The 23,339-nt window shown below is 38.4% G+C and overlaps 1 protein-coding gene across 5 annotated transcripts in view; it reads left to right on the top strand.

Annotated features, from left to right (window-relative positions):
• TMTC1 (transmembrane O-mannosyltransferase targeting cadherins 1) overlaps positions 1-23,339 on the top strand; it is a 285,978-nt gene that overhangs the window by 226,897 nt on the left and 35,742 nt on the right. For all 5 annotated transcript variants that reach the window (XM_077953180.1, XM_001101625.5, XM_015151352.3 and 2 more), the window contains one exon: positions 23,012-23,120. In XM_077953180.1, the coding sequence (XP_077809306.1) occupies positions 23,012-23,120 (109 nt within the window). The remainder of the gene's footprint in view (positions 1-23,011; positions 23,121-23,339) is intronic.

The raw sequence follows: 23,339 nt of genomic DNA, 5'->3' as shown, positions 1-23,339 counted from the left end.
AAGCTAATGGTTCACTTGGTCCTTTCTTCCTCTACCTAACAGGATTGTCTCCATTGCTGAGTAACTCAGTATGATGCATTTTCTTCACCTTCCTTTTACTCCTTGACTCTTACAGATTCCCATAGATACTGAATCTTTTTACTAATGTACATGTTAATGCACTTTTTAAAAAATCTCATTTGAACAGAAGCCTTGGAGTGAGTTAATCACAGAACAGTCTAATATAGTATAAACTGATAGGTGCCATCCTAGGTCTGAAGTTTTATGTGTAAGAATGGCTTTATCCATATGCCTGAACACAAAATCAAGGAAACACTACACAAAAATAAATGAATGCCAAGAAAATACAATGAAATAAAGTGAAAAAAATAAAGTAGAAGTCAGAAAACTAAATGAACTTAATTTTTCAAATTCGATAGCATTGTTAAAATTTGATAAAAACTGAGAATGATGAAAAACAACTGATAATGGGCTGGGCATGGTGGCTCATGCCTGTAATCCCAGAACTTTGGGAGGCTGAGGTAGGAGGATCGCTTGAGGCCAGGAGTTCAAGACCAGACTGGCAAACATGGTGAAACCCCATCTCTAATAACAATACAAAAATTAGCCAGGCATGGTGGCATGTGCCTATAATCCCAGCTACTTGGGAGACTGAGGTACAGTAATCAGTTGAACACAGGAGTCGGAGGTTGCAATGAGCCGAGATCCCACCACTGCGCTGGGCGACAGAGCAAGACTCTGTCTCAAAAAAACAAGCAAGCAAACAAACAGAAAAGAACAAATAAGGGCATCACATGATGGTAAGGGAGCAATGCAACAAGAAGAGCTAACTATCCTAAATATACATGCACCCAATACAATAGCACCCAGATTCATAAAGCAAGTTCTTAGAGACCTACAAAGAGACTTAGACTCCTACACAATAATAGTGGGAGACTTTAACACCCTGCCGTCAATATTAGACAGATCAATGAGACAAAAAATTAACAAGGATATTCAAGACTTGAACTCAACTGTGGACCAAGTGGACCTAATAGACATCTACAGAACTCTCCACCCCAAATCAACACAATATTGATTCTGTTGATTCTTCTCAGCAGCACATAGCATGTATTCTAAAATTGACCATGTAATCGGAAGTAAAACACTCCTCAGCAAATGCAAAAGAATGGAAATCTTAACAAACAGCCTCTCAGGCCACAGTGCAACCAAATTAGAACTCAGGATTAAGAAATTCACTAAAAACTGCCCAACTACATGAAAACTGAACAGCCTGCTCCTGAATGATTACTGGGTAAATAACGAAATTAAGGCAGAAATAAATAAGTTCTTTGAAACCAATGAGAACAAAGACACAACATACTAGAATCTCTGGGACACAGCTAAAGCAGTGTTTGGAGGGAAATGTGTAGCACTAAATGCCCACAGGAGAAAGCAGGAAAGATCTAAACTCAATACCCCAACATCACAATTAAAAGAACTGAGAAGCAAGAGCAAACAAATTCAAAAGCTAGCAGAAGACAAGAAATAACTAAGATCAGAGCAGAACTGAATGAGATAGAGACACACAAAAAAAAACCCTTCAAAAAATCAATGAATCCAGGAGCTGGATTTTTGAAAAGATTAACAACATAGATAGACCACTAGCCAGACGAATAAAGAAGAAAAGAGGGAAGAATCAAATAAACACAACAAAAAATGATAAAGGGGATATCACTACTGATCCCACACAAATACAAACTACCGTCAGAGAATACTATCAACACCTCTACACAAATAAACTAGGAAACCTAGAAGAAATGGATAAATTCCTGGAAACATACACCCTCCCAAGACTAAACCAGGAAGAAGTTGAATCCCTGAAAAGACCAGTAACAAGTTCTGAAATTGAGGCAGTAATTAATAACCTACCAACCAAAAAAAGCCCAGGACCAGACAGATTCACAGCTGGATTCTTCCAGAGGTACAAAGAGGAGCTGGTACCATCCCTTCTAAAATTATTCCAAGCAATAGAAAAAGAGGGACTCCTCACTAACTGTTTTTATGAGGCCAGCATTATCTTGATACCAAAACCTGGCATAGACACAACAAAAAAAGAAAATTTCAGGCCAATATTCCTGATGAACATTGATGAGAAAATCCTCAATAAAATAGTGGCAAACTGAATCCAGCACCATTATCTGCCATGATCAAGTCGGTTTCATCCCTGGGATGCAAGGCTGGTTCAACATATGCAAATCAATAAATGTAATCCATCACATAAATAAAACCAATTATAAAAACCACATAATTATCTCAATAGCTGCAGAAAAGTCCTTCAATAAAATTCAACACCCCTTAATGCTAAAAACACTCAATAAATATTGATGGAACGTTATCACAAATTGATGGAACGAGGTATTGATGGAACGTTATCTCAAAATAATAAGAGCTATTTATGACAAACACACAGTCAATATCATACTGAATGGGCAAAAGCTGGAAGCAGTCCCTTTGAAAACCAGCACAAGACAAGGATGCCCTCTCTTACCACTCCTATTCAATAGCCCTCTCTCACTACTCCTATTCAACACAGTACTAGAAGTTCTGGCCAGGGCAATCAGGCAAGAGAAAGAAATAAAGTGTATTCAAATAGGAAGAGAGGAAGTTAAATTCTGTCTGTTTGCAGATGACATGATTGTATATTTTAAAAACCCCATTGTCTCAGCTGAAAAACTCCTTAAGCTGATAAGCAACTTCAGCGAAGTCTCAGGATACAAAATCAATGTGCAAAAATCACAAGCATTCCTGTTTCTTTATTCCAGTGATAGACAAACAGAGAGCCAAATCATGAGTAAACTCCCATTCACAATTGCTACAAAGAGAATAAAATACCTAGGAATACAACTTACAAGGAATGTGAAGGACCTCTTCAAGGAGAACTACAAACCACTTCTCAAGGAAATAAGAGAGGGCACAAACAAATGGAAGAACATCCCATGCTCATGGTTAGGAAGAATCAATATTGTGAAAATGGCCATACTGCCCAAAGTAATGTATAGATTCAGTGCTATTCCCATCAAGCTACCATTGACTTTCTTTGCAGAATTAGAAAAAAAAACTACTTTAAATTTCATATGGAACCAAAAAAGAGCCCATATAGCCAAGACAATCCTAAGCAAAAGGAACAAAGATGGAAGCATCATGCTACCTGACTTCAAACTATACTATAAGGCTACAGTAACCAAACAGCATGGTACTGGCACCAAAACAGACATAGACCAATGGAACAGAACAAAGTCCTCAGAAATAACACCACACATCTACAACCGTCAGATCTTTGGCAAACCTGACAAAAACAAGCAATGGGGAAAGGATTCCCTATTTAATAAATGCTGTTGGGAAAACTGACTGGTCACATGCAGAAGACTGAAACTGGACCCCTTCCTTACACCTTATACAAAAATGTAAGATGTAACATGTAAGACGTAAGACCTAAAACTGTAAAAACCCTAGAAGAAAACCTAGGTAATAACACTCAGGACTTAGGCATTGGCAAAGACTTCATGACTAATACACCAAAAGCAACTAAAGAGCTTCTGCACAGCAAAAGAAATTATCATCAGAGCAAACAGATAACCTACAGAATGGGAGAAAATTTTTGCAAACTATCCATCTGACAAAGGACTAATATCCAGAATCTACAAGGAACTTAAACAAATTTACAAGAAAAAAATAAACAACCCCATCAAAAAGTGGGTGAAGGATATGAACAGACACTTCTCAAAAGAAGACATTTATGCGGTCAACAAATATGAAAAAAAGCTCATCATCACTGGTCATTAGAGAAATGCAAATCAAAACCACAATGAGATACCATCTCATGCCAGTTAGATTGGCGATCATTAAAAAGTCAGGAAACAACAGATGCTGGAGAGAATGTGGAGAAATAAGAATGCTTTTACACTGTTGGTGGGAGTGTAAGTTAGTTCAACAATGAGAACACACAGACACAGAGAGGGGAATATCACACACTGGGGCCTGTCAGGCGATGGGGGGCAAGGGGAGGGATAGCATTAGGAAAAATGCCTAATGTAGATGATGGGTTGATGGTGCAGCAAACCACCATGGCATATATGTAACTATTTAACAAACCTGCACATTCTGCACATGTATCCCAGAACTTAAGTATAATTTTGAAAAAAAGAAAGAAAAATGAAAAAAAAAAAGTACTGGGTCTGGTGACTCATGCCTGTAGTCCCTGCTGTTTGGGAAGCTGAGGCACAAGAATCACTTGGGCCCGAGAGGCAGAGTTTACAGTGAGCTGAGATCATGCCACTGTACTGCCTGGGTGACAGAATGAGATTCTGTTTCAAAAAAAAAAAAAAAAAAGGAATGATGGAACTGAATCCTAAACCATTTACAGATTGCAAAGCAGTGAAATATAAAATCAATTGGTGTGAAATTGAATAAATTTTAGAACTGATAAATTGGCAACATTTGGATCCTAGTATACTGAAACATAAGTCTTCCATTGGATTCCTTTCTGTATGACTAATAAATTGGTCCTATATGGGATAAGAGGAGCCACTGAAAGAATGAGGAGAATATAGACTAGAAAATAAAACACATTCGGTGTGCTTCTTTATATATATATATTTTATTTCATCTATATATTTGAGACAGAGTCTTGCTCATTCACCCAGGCTAGAGTTCAGTGGTGTGATTATGGCTCGCTGCAACCTCTACCTCCCAGACTCAAGTAGGTGGGACTATAGGCATGCCCCTACATGGCTGGCTAATTTTTTTGTATGTTTTATAGAGATGAGATTTTGCCATTTCACCCAGACCGGTCTCAAACTCCTGGGCTAAAATAATCCATCTGCCTCAGCCTCCCAAAGTACCGGGATTATAGGCATGAGACACTGTGTCTGGCCTGCTTCTTTGTATATTTATAGCACAATATAGGTTTGAATTATCGTTAAGTCTACAATTTGTAATTTTCTTTGACCCACCTTAATACACTACTCTGCTTTTTTCAAGTCTTTTTCCATGCCCAAATCCCTACTAACAGTGATATTAAAACTAATTGTGTATTAAAAAAAAAAAAAAAAACAAGAAAAGAAAAACAACTGATAATGAAGACAAGTGTACAACTGTGGTGGAAAAAATATTTTAGTTCTAAGAGGCTCTTTTTAAAAATAGCAAATCAAACAGCGTGACAAAAATTAGACCTACTTATTGTAGATAGCTAGATACAGATCATTATCTTGTTATTTCACTCTGCTACTTTTATGAACACGTATTTCTTTATGTGAAGTTCTAAGGACTTGTGTTTTAATAAGTCATTGTTGCATCTGTATATGTCCTCCTTAAGAACCCAAATAATGTACTGGCTATATAAAATCCTGTAAATGTCTTTTGGGGTACCTGGATTATATAGCGCTACATTCAAAAATCATACAGATGAGTATTTTATCCATAGAAGCCAAATAAAAGGCTTGGCTACCAAATCACATTTCTTGTTAGGAATGCTATTCTACAGTTACAATCATAATATGGTGCTGAATTTGGCTCTACTTGAAAATAATGGCAGATATTCTTATAAGTTTCATTTTGCCAAGACCTGAGCAAAAGATGGATGCTCTAACTTTCCTTTTTCAATTCACATCTTATCACTGCTAACATCTTAAATTCGTACATGTGAGTTAAAAATGCATTTTGGAATTTGGCACTGACTACTTTTCACAGTAAGAGGAGTTATTGGGTAACCAACATAGGATTTTTTTTTCCCCCTCTCTTTTTTAGTAAAAATCAATTTTTGATGATGATCCAAATCAACAACAATGCTTTACATTTGTATAAGACTTTGCTGTTTCCTGAGTGCCTTTTTTTTTCATGATGCCCTTCCAATGAGTCTTTACAGTGAATAGGAAGGAAGAGAAAATAAGGTCCTAAGAAATTAACAGAGGTCCCAACAAGTTACCCTTGTTTACCTCCTCTTGCCTGTTACACCATAAAGCCAAGTGGCTCTTATCATTATTTCAGTCTACTGGATTATATGACTGAGCTAACATTGAAATGCTTTCCAGTTTACAGATAAGGTTCTTTTAATATTCGTTAGTTAATCTTTAAAACGATCTATTAGGAGATATATTGCCTTCCTCATCCCCATTTTACTGGTGAGGAAACCAAGGTTCAGAGGTTTTCTGTGACCTTGGCTCAGGCTATGACACAGCCAGGATTGAATCCCTGCCCTTGAACGCCTTTTCCTGTTCACTTTCCATTACCCATGTGCCCAAATAGCTTTCCAGTCCAAACATTACATAATATTAAACTGTTTGATGGCATGCAATTGCCTTTTGGGAGAAAGGACCACCCTGCATCTCTCTTAAAGAAACAGCAAATTTGATTTACATCACCCCAAGGTTATGTTGCTAGGTAACAGAGAGAGGTGACCCAGAAAACAGCACTTAGATAACTGAACTTTAGTTCTGCTTACCTTAATACATTTCTGAGCCATAGCAATGGGTCAAAAACAAGAAGAGGATAAAAACACTTTAAATTTGGTTTGACTTAATATGTTTTACTATTTATTCACTTTAAGATGTACACAATATTGATTTCTCCATTGAGTTAACTTTTGAGTTATTGAGTTAACTTTTAAAAATTGTAACCTTCTTTATAATCTGGAACTTAATGCTCATTCTGAGAATCCAAGTTCTCTTTAGATGTGAATAGTTTATATTTCGTAATCCCTGAGAGGAAGCACTATCATTATTCCTGTTTGATTAATAAGGAAACTAAGATTTGGAGAAAATAAGTAACATGCCAAAGTCCCTTAGTGAGGAAATAGGAGACACAGAATGGAACCTAGATCTGCCCTGTCCCTTCTGCCCGTAACCACCACAGTCTACTGCCTCCTTGTGGCCCACCTGAAAACTGGGCTACAGCCTGCAGCACCACTGACCAGTAGAAATGAGAGCCATACATGTAATTTACATTTTTTTAGGTAGCCATATTTTGAAACATTTTAAAAAGTGAAATTTTTAATAATAGACTTTATTTGAACCCTAATATATTCAAATTATTATTTTAGCATGTGATTAATATTAAAACATAATTTTTAATATTTAATGTAAAAAATTGAAAGTATTACTGAGCTGGTGTGCATTCTTTTTTTTTAAATGAAATCTTTGGAATGCAATGTGTGCTTTACACTTACAGCACATCTCAGGCCAGTCATATTTCAAGTGTTCAATAGCCACATGTAATTTGTGGCTACTATATTGGACAGCACAGATGTTTATTAATAACCTTGACTTTGAAAGAAGTATGAGTCTTTGTCCAAGCCAGAAGCTCTAAATAAGATGTGACTCTGTCAGAGCATCCAAGCAATCTTATAGCAACTCATCTGAATTCTTGGAATTGTATGACAGACGGCTTTAGACTCATTCATAGCAGTAGACTTCACTGAGTGTTATCCAAATATATCTGGCCCCTTTTATGACCATTTCACTGGACTTTGCAGCTCATGTGTTATGATGCTGTGCAGCACATTTACAGTGTGAGAGGTTGATAAGAAGCAGCTTTCCATGCCACCATCTTTCTTAGTTTATGTTAATTCTTGTTGGCTTTGCTTAGAATTTAAAATGTCAAAAAAAAAAAAAAAAAAAGAAGAAGAAGAAGAAAGAAAATAAATAGGCAAGATTAGCATGAACTTTTTATGGATGAACAGAACAGAAGTCCCTGATGGCTCAAGAGAATACAATAGAATATTTAAATTCAGGATATAGGAAAAATATTTCTGTGAATGCTCGGTTAAAATAGCTGTTGGTATTTATTACTGAAATGGAATATAAAAAGAACTTCTTGAAGAACCACGTCATACCTCCCTTATTGCCAAAACTACCTTTTGTACACATAATAGAATATGAATGTTATGTAGGTATTACAATAAATCTTATAATCAAAACTCAGAGGAAGATGTAATGGAATGTCCAATAATTGAACTATATAGAAGATGAATTTGATAACAGCATATATTTGATTTACTTTAGTCTGATCCTTTAGAAAATTGAATATCTAAAAAATATTAGGAGACCGAAATCAGGGTAACCATTATCTTTAAGGGCTAGGGATATATTTCCTCACACCTTTGGCACTAGCCACACAACCTTTTATTTCATAAGAAGGAAGTTGATACATTCAAGACAGTAGTTTTTCTCTACCTTTTAACTGAAGCCCCAGAGAGTAGACAATGCCAGCCACATGGATAAAGAAAACTTTTCGACACCCTTACTACCACATTAGTATATCAGCTTCAGATGGGCATTTTTTGTATCCTCCTCTTAGTGTGAAATTCTTCTCCCCACTCTCCACCCCTGTGGTAGTGACCTGTTCCCTCCAACTTTACTTACCGCTAGTCCCAATCCCATTACACTTGTTCCCCTTCATCTTTGTCCAGATCATGTTTGTTTCTCTCCAGCTCTTTCTCCTTGCTCTTTTAAAGCCCAGTCCAGCATCTCATAACACCATCCTCATCACTGCCATTTCACAATTTCTTGTACCTTCTTCCATCATCCTCAGGGACTTGAGCACCAGGGCAGTGACTCTCCATTGCTCACCAAACTATGCTGTCTTCTTCAGCAAGTAGATCCATCACCAAGTTCCTGTGCTTCTGTCCCTTCAGGGTCCCCCATTTATGCTCTACCTTGGCATTTACCAACATGGCCGGGCCGCTGGCTTTTTAATTATGCAGACTTTGTCATTCTCTAGCACTTGAATTCTGAAATGTTCCTCTTTGAGCTTAACCTCTTACCTCTGTCCTCCCTTCCCTTCTCCCCACTCTCTCACTCCCACTGACACTTTAGAGGGGTCATGATTATGACCTGCCACCTCCTTGCTCGTCTCTCTGCTCAGTTACCTTCTGTTAAGACCCGAGCATCAGCGTAGCTTGCGTGACAGGTGCTATTCTCCCTCTCCCTCTTTCGACACTTTAGAGGGGTCATGATTATGACCTGCCACCTCGTCGCTTGTCTCTCTGCTCAGTTGCCTTCTATTAAGACCTGAGCATCAGCGTAGCTTCCGTGACAGGTGCTATTCTCCACTCTGTCTTTCCTGCCGGCCCTGCACTTGATCACTGTTAGAACCTCTCTTCTCTCTGATCTTTGTGTTCATAGTTTATAACCCTATCTCTAATTTATCTGATGTATTTCAGTAATGCACGTGATATCAACTGATACTCTTTCATGCTTTTACCATCATTTACCTGCCTGACCAGGCCAACCCAAGTTACTTCACTACCTGCATTTTGCTTCCTCAAGACCGGTATTTCTCAATGTTTTGTTTTGTTTTTGTTTTTTTCATTATTATACTCACTTCTTTTAAGGAACCTTTTTAGATATCTTTTCCTATCATTTTTCTCCCCAATTAAACACTCAATAATAAGATTTGTTACATAGGATTGAGCTTGGAAAGACCACAAACCGTTGTAATGTCTATGATTATTTTTCACTACCACCATCCCCACCCCAAGAAGCAATTTTCACTCCTGTAGAGAATGTAGGACTCTAGACTGTCATCCAATATATCAAATGATAAAGGGGAAAAAAAAAGTACAAATCTGAGTTGAATGGGTTCCCTACATGGAAAACAAAACCATGATTAGGGGTAAGAGGTGTTGAAAATTCATTCCTTACGGTCTTTTATGGTATCTCCTGTTTCCCTAATGCATGCATTCTCTGTTCCCCTCCTCCGTGCCCTGTAAACACACCCAGAAGACAACCTCATCCCTTACTCTTCCTTAGAATTTTCAGGTCATTCAAGGTGAAGTATTACAGCTTCCTTTCTTTCTATCTCAAAATTTCCTGCATGTTCACAGACTTCCGCTTATTTTGCTCTCCCATAGAAGAAAGCCTTATTAATATCTTGCCTCTTTCATGAGGCTAGTGTTTATACCTGTGTTTATGTGTTTTTTTTAAATTGAGGCATAACTAACATGTATTAAAATACACAAATCTTCAGTGTTCAGTACAATGAGTTTTGACAATTTTATGTGCTCTTATAATTATTCCCAAAATAACATAGACAATTTCCGCCACCCCAGAAAGACCTCTCATACTTCCTTCCAGTAAATTTCCACCTCCCCTGAGACAATCACTGTTCTGATTTTTTTTTTTTTTACGGTAAATTAGTTTGGCCTAGAACTTTATTTTAAAGTGATAACTTGTATATATTTATGGCATCTGGATATTTTCACTAAGCACAATTTTTTAGTCTTATCCATGTTGTTACATAATACTTTTATTGCTGAGTAGTATTCTATCAAAATTAATCTTATATAATTTGTTTATCCATTTACTGTGGGTGGATACTTGGTTCATTTACAGGTTTGGGTTATTACAAATAAAGCTGTTGTGAATATTCATTTCCCAATCTTTGTATGTTCATTTTTCTTAGGTAAATATATATTTATTTATATAAATAACATATAAATATATAACATATAATATAAATAACATACTATATATAAGTTGTATCTTTTATTAATGTATATATTTACTTAAATATATCATACATATTATATATTACTTATATAATATATAAATAAACATATTAATATTTATATATTATATATTAATTTTTATATAATTGATATATTTGAATATTATTTATATTATATATTTATATGTAATGTATTATTTATATTACATATTTTTATATTATTTATATGTAATATATAAATATAGGTGTAGAATTGTGAGTGTTTCTTAAATGTTTTCAGAAATTACTGTATTAGTCTGTTCTCATATTGCTAATAAAAACATACCTGAGACTGGGTAATTTATGAAGAAAAAGAGGTTTAATGGCCTCACAGTTTCACATGACTGGGGAGGCCTCACAATTATGGCGGAAGGTGAAGCAGGAGTAAAGACACGTCTTACACAGCGGCAGGCAAGAGAGCGTGTGCAGGGGAACTGTACTTCTTAAAACCATCAGATCCCATGAGACTTATTCACTATCAGGGCAACAACATGGGGAAAACCTGCCCCCATGATCCAATTACTTCCCACCAGGTCCCTCCCACAACATGTGGGGATTATGGGAGCTGCAATTCAAGATGAGATTTGGGTGGGGACACAGCCAAACCATATCAATTGACAAACAGTTCCCCAAAACAGCTGTGCCATTTTTCACTCCATCAGCAATGGGGAAAGATTCATTTGCTCCATATCCTTGTGAATATTTGGTGCTGTGTTTTAGCCATTAGTGGTCATTAGTGTAAAATCCACATGTGTTCCTGATTCTATTTATCTCCTCATCTATTACTAATACATAGGATATCTCTTAGGTCTTCAAATTCTCCCCAGTCCACAATTTCAGCATGCCCCAGATCCCCCTAGGGAATATTTCTCAGTTGAGGCACTCCCTCCAGTTGTTCTCCTCACTCTTTGCTTTTGATCACATTGGCAAGAAGAATGGTTAGCGCCTGGTGCTTCTGCTTCTTTCCACCTGTTCACACAGCTGTCTAGTCATGCAGCTGCTCTGCCACCTTTTACTCCATTAGTTTCTCTGCAGTGAAGAATATGACACTGTTGATCTTCTGATTTTGAAGCTGTTTATTTCATTGCTTCTATCATAATGCATTATTTTGCTCTTCCAAATCCAACCTCTGCTCTTCTTCGACCCTTCCTGTAGATTTAGGGACAGCTAAGAAATTCACTTCCATATCCATTGTGTATACACATAGAGTCCAAATGTCTTAGCATTTAGGGCTTTCCATAATCCTGCCACTTCCTCCTTATTCTTCACTCCTCCCCCATACTGTCCAAACCCAGACCCCAGCCAGGTTGGCCATTTGTCAATGTATGAGAAATACTAACCTGCTAGGTTACATTTGAGAGACTGGGACTGAGGTTTTACATTGAGAACTTTCCTAGTTCATTTAATATGTGGTGTCATTTACATTTTTATCATTTTATGGTCAGTAGCTGTCCAAAATTAAGTTATCTGGGAAATAATGAGAATGTCTATGTACTTACTCAGGATTTGGCAGTTATTTGTATGTAAACAGATTGCTAATGGTTAAACTATTTTTGTGAGTACCTCTCCCCTACTACAGCTCCACTCATTTATACTGTGATTACTCATGAGTTGAGGTTGCATTGTTTTAAATCAATCATGTACTTTGCAAGGAGTCTTCTCTCAATCTTTCCTTTTCCTTTTGTAATGACTGCAGTAAACACCGCTGAGACCTGAAGACAGAGCCACCGAGGAAGTGCTGTGGGTGGGAGCAAGCTTTGAGGAATTCCCTGGTTTTTGTTTACATTCTCTTGAAGGAGTTGGAATGTCACCATTTTCCTTCCTTATATAAATATTTCTAACAGAGGATAAAACAGGCCAGACTGCTTTGTTGAGTACAAGAGTTTTCAGTAGTCTCCCCTGTCCTGAAAATCATTTTCCCACCCCATTCTCCCTTACCATCTTTCCTGGAATCCTTTGTTATCTTGTCCCCTTGAGCTCCTGTGCTTCCTTAAAGACTTGAGATGACTCAAGATATAGGTGAAAAAGGAGTAATTTTTGGAATAACTCAAGGTAAAAGAGAATTTTTTTTTTAAGAGAAAGGGTCTCACTATGTTGCCCAGGCTGGAGCACAGTGGCTATTCACAGGTGCGATCATAGCACGCAACAGCTTCAAATGTCCAAACTCCTGGGCTGAAGTGATCCTCCTGCCTCAGCCTACTGAGTAGCTGGGACTACTCTGATTCAATTAAAAGAGTAAGAGAAATGTGGATAATCAATGAAAATTTATTTCTGCACATATTTATCTTACTTTAGGGTACCAAGTGCCTGAACTTTTTTCCTAAAGCCCAGTAGGAGATCAACTTTACCCAAACAATTAAATTTGGCATATAGGCTGTTAGACATGATCAAAAGGCTTTTAAATCTAAAAATGCTCTGTGTAGGCCAGGAAGAGAAATAGGAAGGACAGAAAGAGAAATATGCATGTTCCACCCCTGCCTGTGGCCTGCAGAGCCTGTCCCAGGAAGCATGATGTAAGGCCCCTTCCCTTCTTGGTGACTCCTTGGTAATTCTGCCGACCTCCCTCCCATTTGTGCCTTCCTCAAACAGGGCCCGGTTCCCTTAGTTTGGTGTTTTCATGCCGTGCCTCTTGTCTGCCGGCCAGCACAGCAGGGCTCTCTACCCTCAGCTTTCTGGCCACGCTCCTCCTGCAAGTGAGAGGGATAAAAGTAACTGGCACTTAAATGGCAGTCTGCTCAGCCCTTCTCATGTCTCATGAGCCTGCCCACACCAGTTGTCTAGGACAGACCCATCACTCTCCGATTACAGACTGAGAATCCCGTGAGGAGAGAGTCCAGGGCCGGGAAACTGACGCCAGTGCTTTCTGCTGCATCATGCTGCCCCACTACCACCTCCTGTGTGTTCTCCTCAAGACCAGCAGCTGGGAGAGCTTAGCGAGTTGGAGTCTCAGTTCTACTGCAAAATTACATGTGACCTTGGGAAAAGGATTTGATCTTGCAGTGCCTCCAACTGCTCGTGTATAAAGTGCAAATAATACTAGTAACTACATCTTCATAAGTACTAAATACAATAATGCATGTAAGTCCTTAACATAGGCCCTATCACCCAGTGAAGATGAAATAAGCTTTAACTATTATTCATTATCATCAGCCCAGGGACATAATTTCTCACTTTCAATTTGAAACTCAGGTCCTTGGTATAAAATGAATAATGAATCAGAAGTAGATAATGCGTTTTCTACCCCTGCAGTTGAACAGCTCAGGGGAATTTAAACTTTGCTGAGACTCAGTTTCCATCTTTCTCTTTTTTTTTTTTTTTTTGAGAGACAGAATCTTGCTCTGTTGCCCAGACTGGAGTACAGTGGGCCAATCTCAGCTCACTGCAACCTCCACCTCCCAGGTTTTAGCAATTCTCCTGCCTCAGCCTCCTGAGTAGCTGGGACTACAGGCATGCGCCACTATACTTGGCTAATTTTTGTATTTTTAGTAGAGACGGAGTTTCACCATGTTAGCCAGGCTGGTCTTGAATTCCTGACCTCAAATGATCCATCTGCCTCAGCCTCCCGAAGTGCTGGGATTACAGGCGTGAGCCCTTGTGTCTGGCCCCCATCTCTTTAAAACAAAGGATGAGAACAAGTGATCTCATAGAACTATCTAGCTGCAAGAATCTGTGGTTTTAACTATGACTACAGGTTTCTGGTCTCTTAACTGAGAAGTACAAGCAAAAGAAGACCAGAGAAGAACTTGAAAGTCCCTTTTCTCTCCAGAGGAAGTACTTACATTGTAACAGCATCCTGCCTCTGCTGAAAAAAACCCATGTGTGAGGCTTCTGGTAGAAATTTGAGCTTGGAATCTTGATGGCAAGGAGAAAGGAGCAAGTGGAGCTAGCATTTATTGCCTCCTTCTATGTGCCAGACACTCTGCTAAGCACACCACTCATGTTCTTTTATTCCACCCTAACAGGAACCTAGAGAGGTAGAATTATTTAATAGTAAGCACATTTCTCTTTGGCCACTGGGGCTTCTAGGGAGGAAGCATCTAACACATCATTCAGCTGGTGAGGGCAGAGCTGAGATTTAGACAGCCATAAGCCTGAGCCTAAACCCAGGGACATGCATTAAACTGCATCATCAAAGCATCCATTTAGCTATGGGGTAAATGAATCCTGACTAAATTAAGTTGTTCTCAGCTGCCTTCCCTTTTAGATCCCTACCTGGAAGCATTGTTTTTACACTTTCCCTTAATCCCTAAAGGATTTAGCATATGTATTTGCATGCACTTTGAAGTGAAGCTGGCTGGGGGCTAGTTTATCCCAGCCCACCTCCATGCACAGAACCAGCCCTGCAGATTCCTGCAGAGGAGGGCACAGTGGGGCAGGTGTTGCGCTGCCTGGGTGCAGAGCAGTGACCTCATCCAGAGGATGACAGACACCAAGAGTCGTTCCAAAGGAGCAAAGGAGCGGAACTCAGGGCTAAGCTTTCCTCAGGAGCTACTCTGTGCCATCCCCAGTGTGAGGTGTGTGTGTGAGCTGCATCTCCATTTCTGCTGCCCTGTGACTAGATAGCGTCAAAGCTTTCCATCTTGCCATTTCTCAGTTTCCAGGTGGGAGTAGGGTAGGATGGGGGGTGGCAGGGCCTATTCTCTGAATGTTAACTATTAGGCCGGTGCTACTTTTGCATCACCCTATCTAATGAGTGTGACTGTGAATTGAATTTTTTTTTTTTTTTTTTTTTTTTTTTTTTTTTTTTTTTTGAGTCGGAGGTTCGCTCCTGTCACCCAGGCTGGAGTCCAGTGGTGCGATCTCAGCTCACTGCAACCTCTGCCTCCCAGGTTCAAGTAATTCAACCTCCTGAGTAGCTGGGATTACAGGCATCTACCACCACGCCCAGCTAATTTTTGTATTTTAGAAGAGACGGGGTTTCACCATGTTGGCCAGGCTGGTCTCAAACTCCTGACCTCAGGTGATCCACCTGCGCTGGCCTCCCAAAGTGCTGGGATTACGGTGTGAGCCACTGCGCCTGGAAAAAAACATTTTTTTAAATTCTTTACAACCACATAATATGAATCTGTGTCCTCCAGACAGTTCCATGTGGCTTCTGTGAAAAGTCAAGCAGAAAAACTAGAGCGAACCCCTAGTAAACTAGGTGCTGTATTTCCATTACATTTCCCAGGTGTGCTCCGTAAACTTGAATCTAAAGGAAGCTACACAGAATATAATCTGATTTGCTTTTCTTTCTGTACAGGAAAGATAGTAGAACCACAGGAAAATGTGTGCTCTGTAAAGATCATCTCAGTCAGACATTTACCATTTGACTTTCACAATTCAGTGTTTTATAAGAGCTGGTAAAGTCAATATGCCAAAAAAGAAAAAAAATGATCTTTTTCATTTGTGAGGAACATCAGTTTTGAATCCAACAATAACAAACACTCCGATAAAGGAATAGTAATTAAGAGGTCTGCCTGGAGTTCCAAGTTCACACCATGGCTAATGGGAATTTTACTGCCACCAAGAGGGTCGCCAAATCCATTTATTTCTGTTGCTGGCATTTCCTACATTCTCTCCAAATGTCAATACTTTTTCAAAGCAAGCATCTGCTTTCAGTTTAAATGAATATGTCATGAGACTTTAGACAGAATCCAAAAAGATCTCTAAATTGACAAACTTATCCAGTCCTTAATTACTAAAAGAAAAATGTGGCAAAACCTTGTTTGCTTTTGCTAAATATCTGTCACTGACATGGAGCTATGAAAGTGAGATGATGCAAATGTTTTTACTTAACACACAGGAAAAACAGTCCCTATGCTGTGTAACCAAAGGGAAAATTCCCTGTGAAACTACAAGTGTTTAATGGCAAAATTTGCACATTCTGAACAAGATCTAATTTAATGTTTCTGTTATGAAATCAATGATGATGTCACTGGTCCCAGGAACACATTCTCAGGAATTTTTTAGCCTTTTGGAAGCTCCTGGGGGAAACATGAGAGAGCTGAGTTTTGCTGCAAAATATTAGAAGATTTTTATTTATGTTATGATGGATAACACAGGAGCTAAGACTTGGATATGCAGTCAAGGATATTCACAATAGAGCCCCTGTGAGAGAGAAAACTGCCTCTTCCCATTGCAATATTCCCCCAGAGTTCTACTCTGCCTAACCCCATTCTGCCACATTTCCTGCTATCCAGGAGTATCTTTCATGAGGCAAATTAACCAGCCAGTGCCACTTTTCTCTTTTGTTCAGATTGTCCCGGGGAAGTCTTCTTTATTCTGTTTTTTTAGCTTTCAGCATCCTATTTTATTTAGCCTCCTATGCAGGTTCAATTGATCAGGCAAATCCTGCATGCAAAACCAGAGCAGAGTTTCTTAAAGCGTGGGCTAATGTCCATGCTAAGCAGAATCACCTGAGAGGTTTAAAATCTTAATGATTCCGGGGCCCCCCCCAGACCTGCTGAATCTTATCAGTCCTGGCGTTCTGCATTTTACCAAACACCTGGAGAGTTTTATGCACCAGAATTTCAGAAGTGTTGATGTAAGGGAGAAGTAAAGACAAAATATTTTAGATCACGGAGGATTATTATCAGTCATCAGCTAGTGATGCTGTTTAGCTGCTAAGGAAATTCCTGATGTCGCAGAGCAATAATATTGCCGAATTCTGTAGCACTTTTTACCTATTTTTAGGTATTACCTGCTTTTATGCTTTTTTATGCTTACCTGCACTTTTTACCTATCCAGGGATCTCTAAGAGTTCCATCAGTGCCAGTTGAACCCCCTACCAGAAGCTCTGACAGTCCTTGTTGCTCTTAGTGTCTTTAGTATCACATGAGTTATTAAAAGGATTCAGAGTTTTCTTTTGTGTGACTCCAAAATCAAGTGTGTCTGTGCCTGATTGGACAGGATATATACTGATGTTCGATTTTATCTATTTTTCACCAATTACGGGATAGTTAACCCAGGCCTTTCAATATAACTCAGAAAAATGACCCGTGGACTTGGTCAGTTCAGAGAAAAAAAGTTATTTTAATATTTTTCCCCTTTGAAATGGACCTGTCAATTCAGTCTAAATGGCTAAATTACATTTAATACAATGCTATGAATTTAGGTATGATGATTATTAGATTAAAAATCTGTTGTGGGGCTGGGCATGGTAGCTCACACCTGTAATCCCAGCACTTTGGGAGGCCGAGGCAGGCAGACCACGAGGTCAAGAGATCGAGACCATCCTGGCCAACATGGCGACACCCTGTCTCTACTAAAAATACAAAAGTTAACTGGGCGTGGTGGCGCACACCTGTAATCCCAGCTACTTGGGAGGCTGAGGCAGGAGAATCGCTTGAACCCAGGAGATGAAGATTGCAGTGAGCCGAGATTGCACTACTGCACTCCAGCCTGGCGACAGAGCGAGATTCGGTCTCACAAAAACAGACAAACAAATAAAAATCTATTATGGTATCAGACACAAAGAAAAATTACTCTTATGTGTAACCTAAACTTTTTATGAATAATTTGAAATGTGGAAAGCTATTATTTAGGAGAGACTGTATCAAAAACACCACATTCTCCTTGGTTTTAAAAATTAAGAAAAGAATAGAGGAGATAGGTTTCAATGGGTGATTTTTAAAACATTAAATGAGTTAATAATAAAGCCAAAACATAGACAGTACCTACCGTGTGCCTGAGACACATGGGGGTCAGATAATTTGCCTAAGGAAACACAGCTAGTAAGTGGTAGATGTAGAGTCAGAAGCCAGTCCTTCTGGTTTTTGAGTCTGTGCTTTTAACTACCATGTAGTGGTAAGGTGGATAGGCGGCTTAGCAATGTGCTTGGTAAGTAACAGATTTTCAATATGTGGATGCTGTGCTTCTGATTTTCTTATGATTCTAAGTTAGGCTTGTGCTGCTTCTGTCTTCCTTAGGATCACATCTACAATACTTAAAGAACTGTGGAAACAAAAATGAAACATGGGGAATCATATTGTCACCTTTTGTCAAATTTTATTCAAATATTGGAAAACTTGTTTAAGGAGATTTACAAAGATTTAGAAATAAATGGTAAAACTATGGGTTTTTTTGGGGAAAAAAAAAACTAATGCAGCAATTACTGAATTTCTACTCTGCACAAGTCACTTTTCTAGTCTCTGGAACAGGGGGAAAAAAAGTAAGATTAGTAAGATGTAGGTCCCACCTATGAAGGAACTTAAGACCCAGTGGTCACAGAGGAATTGTATAACATTTCAGTGAGTGAACACAGAAATGCCAAGTGTGGCCTCAATGGAACAGTCTAGATTTGAAGTTCTAAATTAGAGTCCAGGTGTTATTGAAGCTGTGTGAATGGGGACAAATCACTTGAGCTCTCTAAACCTTAGTTTTTTATTAATTTGGGGTGATGGTGGTTGGTATTTTTGTCTAAATCTTTGAAAGGGAGCTAATTATGCCAAATTTATAATGCTTCATGAGAATTAGAGTAAATTACTTAGCATAGTCCTTGGCAGAGACTAAATGTTTAGGAAACAACTATTGCGAAACATGCAGCTTAAAAAACTTGTCTGCATGGCACATTCACTGTTAGATGGAACTGGACCCCTCTCCCAAGAGGCAGCAGTAGGGTTTCCCACATGTACTTCACTAGGGTCTTGGAGAAGAAAAATACAGAGGTCAGAACGGGGCTTCTAGGTAGCAATTTCCTACCATATTTTTCCTATGATGATAGAAAAAAAAAAGCTGAAACATCAGAAAGGTCATATATATGTATACATATGTTCTTAGTTTTGTTATGTGTTTTTAGGAGCTTTGAGCTGGGCAAGTCAGGGAAGGTGTCACTGGGAACCAGAGTTGAATAGGAAGGAAGGAAAAGCCATCTGTGAAGTGGTACGGCAAGAACACCAGAGTGAGAGACAGAAGACCTAGGGCTAGTCCCTCTTTTTGCTTAGGAGCAGAGCAAATCATGAAAGCTCTCTGAATCTCAGTCTCTACTACTGTAAATTGAGGTTGGATTCTATCCATAATTCTCAAGTCTGGGTGATTGTCATATTCATATGGAGGGCATCCTATTAAGAGGCCAAGCCTCAGAGCACTAAAGTCTTTTTTAAAGCATACCCAGTGATTTTTAAGGTGCAGTGAAGATTATCAACGGAGTAGATCATTGTTAGTTACTGCAGAATGGATGCCAAAGGCAACCCAGTTTCACTGGAGTAGTGGGTACCTGGGTATGTTTGGAATGCTGGTCAGAACCATATTGTAGAGGGTTTTAGTCTAAGAGTCTATTTGTAGGTAGTTGGACATTAATAAATAATTTTATATATGGCAATGTGTTGAAAGCAGTGGTCTAGAAAAAGTTCTTTCAGTTGTCTGCACATAATAAAAGGAGAAGAATGAGAGAACTAAAAGCAGATGTGTAAACCAAGGCATTAGCAAGCAAAACTGAGTAAGGTGCTGAGTAAGTCTGCAATAATGCAATAGTATTGTAGAACTGATTTTTAATATGGGATAATTATCAGAGAAACATGTGCTATAATACAGATATGAAAAAGGGATGCTACTAACATCAGAAACAGTTTGAAATGAAGTTTCAATCTCACATAGTAATCACATTACTATATAACCAAAGAAGGTTTTATTTAGATGAATTATCTTCTCTAAGTTATTATGTCAAAGCCACACCTATTCCATAAGCTTCCACCAATGGGTGAGCAAGAGAGACTAAAGAAGAAATATTCTCTTCATTCCTCTCCCTTTTAGAAACAAAAACAAATCACCACTTATCAACTTATTGGGCTTTCTTTAAAAAGAATTTTAAAATATCTCTCAAGGTAGCATGTGATGTCTGTTAGCCTGACCCATTGGTGCTTAACAACACTCAGCAGCTCCCAGGCAAAAGGAGAATCATCCAGGAGTACACAGCCAAAAAGAAATGTCCTCTCTGCCGGAGTCTTTGCATCTTGTAATACTCATATCCTAAATTAATTACATGATGAAGTGGTTTTTTTTTTAAAGTCTGTTGGTCTCTTACAGGATTTTTAGAGAATGATGTTTTTTATCAAGAATCTGGGTTCTTGGTGAATAACTTTGATGCTAATCTTTCCATTGTGTCACATGAATGCTCATGGACAACCTCCAGCATTTAGGTTCATAGACTGTATTGAGTGGTCGTCTTGCTGAGTTAATATGTAAAAGGTCTAAGTTTTCATTCTAACTGATGTGAGCCATGACAAATGAAAACCCTTAAATCATTGCTATGACGATATTGTGAGGTTTTTTTTTTCTCTGCTGATTTGAAGAATATCTAAGCTAAATTATGTCCCAAGGGACTTAATTTTCAGCCTTAGTTTTCAAAGTCCGTATCTTCCTTTGGACTTTGAGAGGATTTCCAAATTAATGTTATTAAAGATTCATGCATTTTTAGAGGAAGAGCTTTGCTAACCATAAAATAATAGACAAATTAGTGTGATACAAAAATACACTTCATTTAAAAAACATGTGCCAATGGAAGAATTACATGAAGGTATATTTAGAATAGAAACTTGAGTGTATGTAGTGGACTTCCATGGAGTCTTATGGGTACTCTTTAAATGTTTGTCCTTGAAATGAGTGGATCAATATTAAAGCACTAAGAGAGCTGTAATACAAATTAATTATAACCATGCAACTTGAAAGCCATCCCAAGGACAGTCCACTTAAGGACACGGGTGTTATACCTGTTCTCAAGGAGGGGACTTTGCAGAACAAGAGTCCATTAGGAGTTAGATAGACCCTAATAAGGAGAGGATAGTATGGACCACCACCACTCCTGAGAAACAGCTAGGTGTTTGACATATAATCAATAATGATAAATATTTGCTTCATTGAATTGTTAAATCCAAGGTCTGTGTTGGAAGCATGGCGGTTTTTTCCCCCAAGGTCTGGTAGGAAACTCCCTGCTAGTTGAAATTGCCTTATGTAACAAGCTGCTTCTAACACTTAAGAACTCAAACTTATGGAGTGAATATTAGTTTTCCCTCTATGTAACTTCATCCTCAGAAACTGGAGCTGTAGGGGTGGGGCATAGGGGATGGAGGGGATTGTATCAGGAGCTACTGTCAGCTGCCTTTGATACCTCATGGGACAGTTCTGCTGAAATCGCAGTGTGCATACAGATCACCTGGGAATCTTTTGCAACTGTAGGATCAGGTTCAGTAGGTCTGAATGGGGCCTGAGATATTCTGCATTTCTCATAGGCTCCCAGGTGATGTTGTTGAAACTGGTCTATGAATCGTACTTTAAGCAGAAAGGTCATTAGGGGTGGATTTCTAAGAAGTTAGAATCAGCAGATATGGTATGATGGAAGAGCACTCAGCAGACTGATTATATAAACATAGATGAGTCACTTGACTTCCCTGAATTGAAAATTTCTCATTAGAAAAATGAGTATAATAATAGAACGATAATACCTACCATATGTGATTGTTGTGAGAAATACATTAATAATGTTATGTGAAAAGATATGAGGGTATATGGCACATAGTCATTGCTAAATCAATGCACAGTAAAAACATAAGCACACAACTCTATATTGGTAACTGTTAAAGAGGAGAGGACCTTTAGGCTGTGTCCTTGCTATAGTGCAAAGGATTCTCTTCTTCATTGCACAATCACAATGTCTAGCACTTAACGAGAGACCAGTGTCTGTGGAAATGTATTAATAGCAAACTGGTCACTTCGAATACTATACATTTTTGGCCCCAAAGACGTTGATATCAGCATAATGACCCAATGTCTCCTCATTGGATTTAACAGGAAAGAGAACTTTTACCCAAGAAAATGGTAATGACTTTTGGGCCTTGAATCCTCTTTAAAAGGAAGTGTCATCACTGGGAGAAGAACCAAATGAAGAAGTCAGAATTAGCCTCAATTTTCAGTAAAAATATGATGATGAAATGTCTCATTATTCTTTACCAGCGGTGGTCACAGTTGTCTCTAATTTCATAAATTATTTATGGAATCTTTTCTCTCTTAGATATAAAACCAAAGTTTAACGTTGGCAGTTTGGCCTGGTTTGTTCCTGGAAGGTACAGCCACCCTTAGGAGCTCAGCCTGCAGTGGTGTGACCAGTACTACAGGGACCCACATATCTTCACATCATTGTAAATTGGCTCTCATGCCACCCAGACAATGTGCCCCAAATTGTTCCTCTGAAGATCAAAGTTTCTCATTAACAACCCTGCAAAATATTGACTATAACTCTGGAAGAGTGCACAGCAGGAAATAGAAGGTAGAAAAAAGTGGATAACCTGAAGCGTAATTTACATCTTTGCATCTCTTTCCATGGAGAATTCAGAGAGACAGAAAGAAACTGTTAACACCTTGAGATGATGTAGTTTAATTCATTTGCAATAAAATCCAGAGTGAATCAGCTAACCTTTGCTAAAAGAAATGAGATTTTTAGAGTCTAATCAGAGGATTGAAACAAAGTGTTATTAAAAGATGTTCTCCCCCACCCCTTCGTTATTTTCTATAGGTCCCAGGAGAAAAAGGAAGAAGCTATCACCTTACTGAAGGATTCCATTAAATATGGTCCAGAGTTTGCAGATGCATATTCAAGCTTAGCTTCGTTATTGGCTGAGCAGGTAATTGTTTCACACAGTAGTTTTTTTCAATGTTATTGTTACATGTATAAATTAATGTTACACAGATTTTTGCACTAATGATTTAATTTGTAAACCCATATTGGACAACCAATCTATATGTCAGTTTCTTTTGGACAGAAATTACAAGCCTAATTTTCTTCTCTCTGTGTAGTGTAGGTGGCCTTTAGACAAAGATGGTCCATTATTTGCCATTGATAT

The sequence above is a fragment of the Macaca mulatta genome, chromosome 11, assembly GCF_049350105.2.
Source record: "Macaca mulatta isolate MMU2019108-1 chromosome 11, T2T-MMU8v2.0, whole genome shotgun sequence".
NCBI lineage: Eukaryota > Metazoa > Chordata > Mammalia > Primates > Cercopithecidae > Macaca > Macaca mulatta.
The sequence above is the reverse complement of the archived record's forward strand: the minus strand, read 5'-3'. Positions and strand labels throughout refer to the sequence as shown.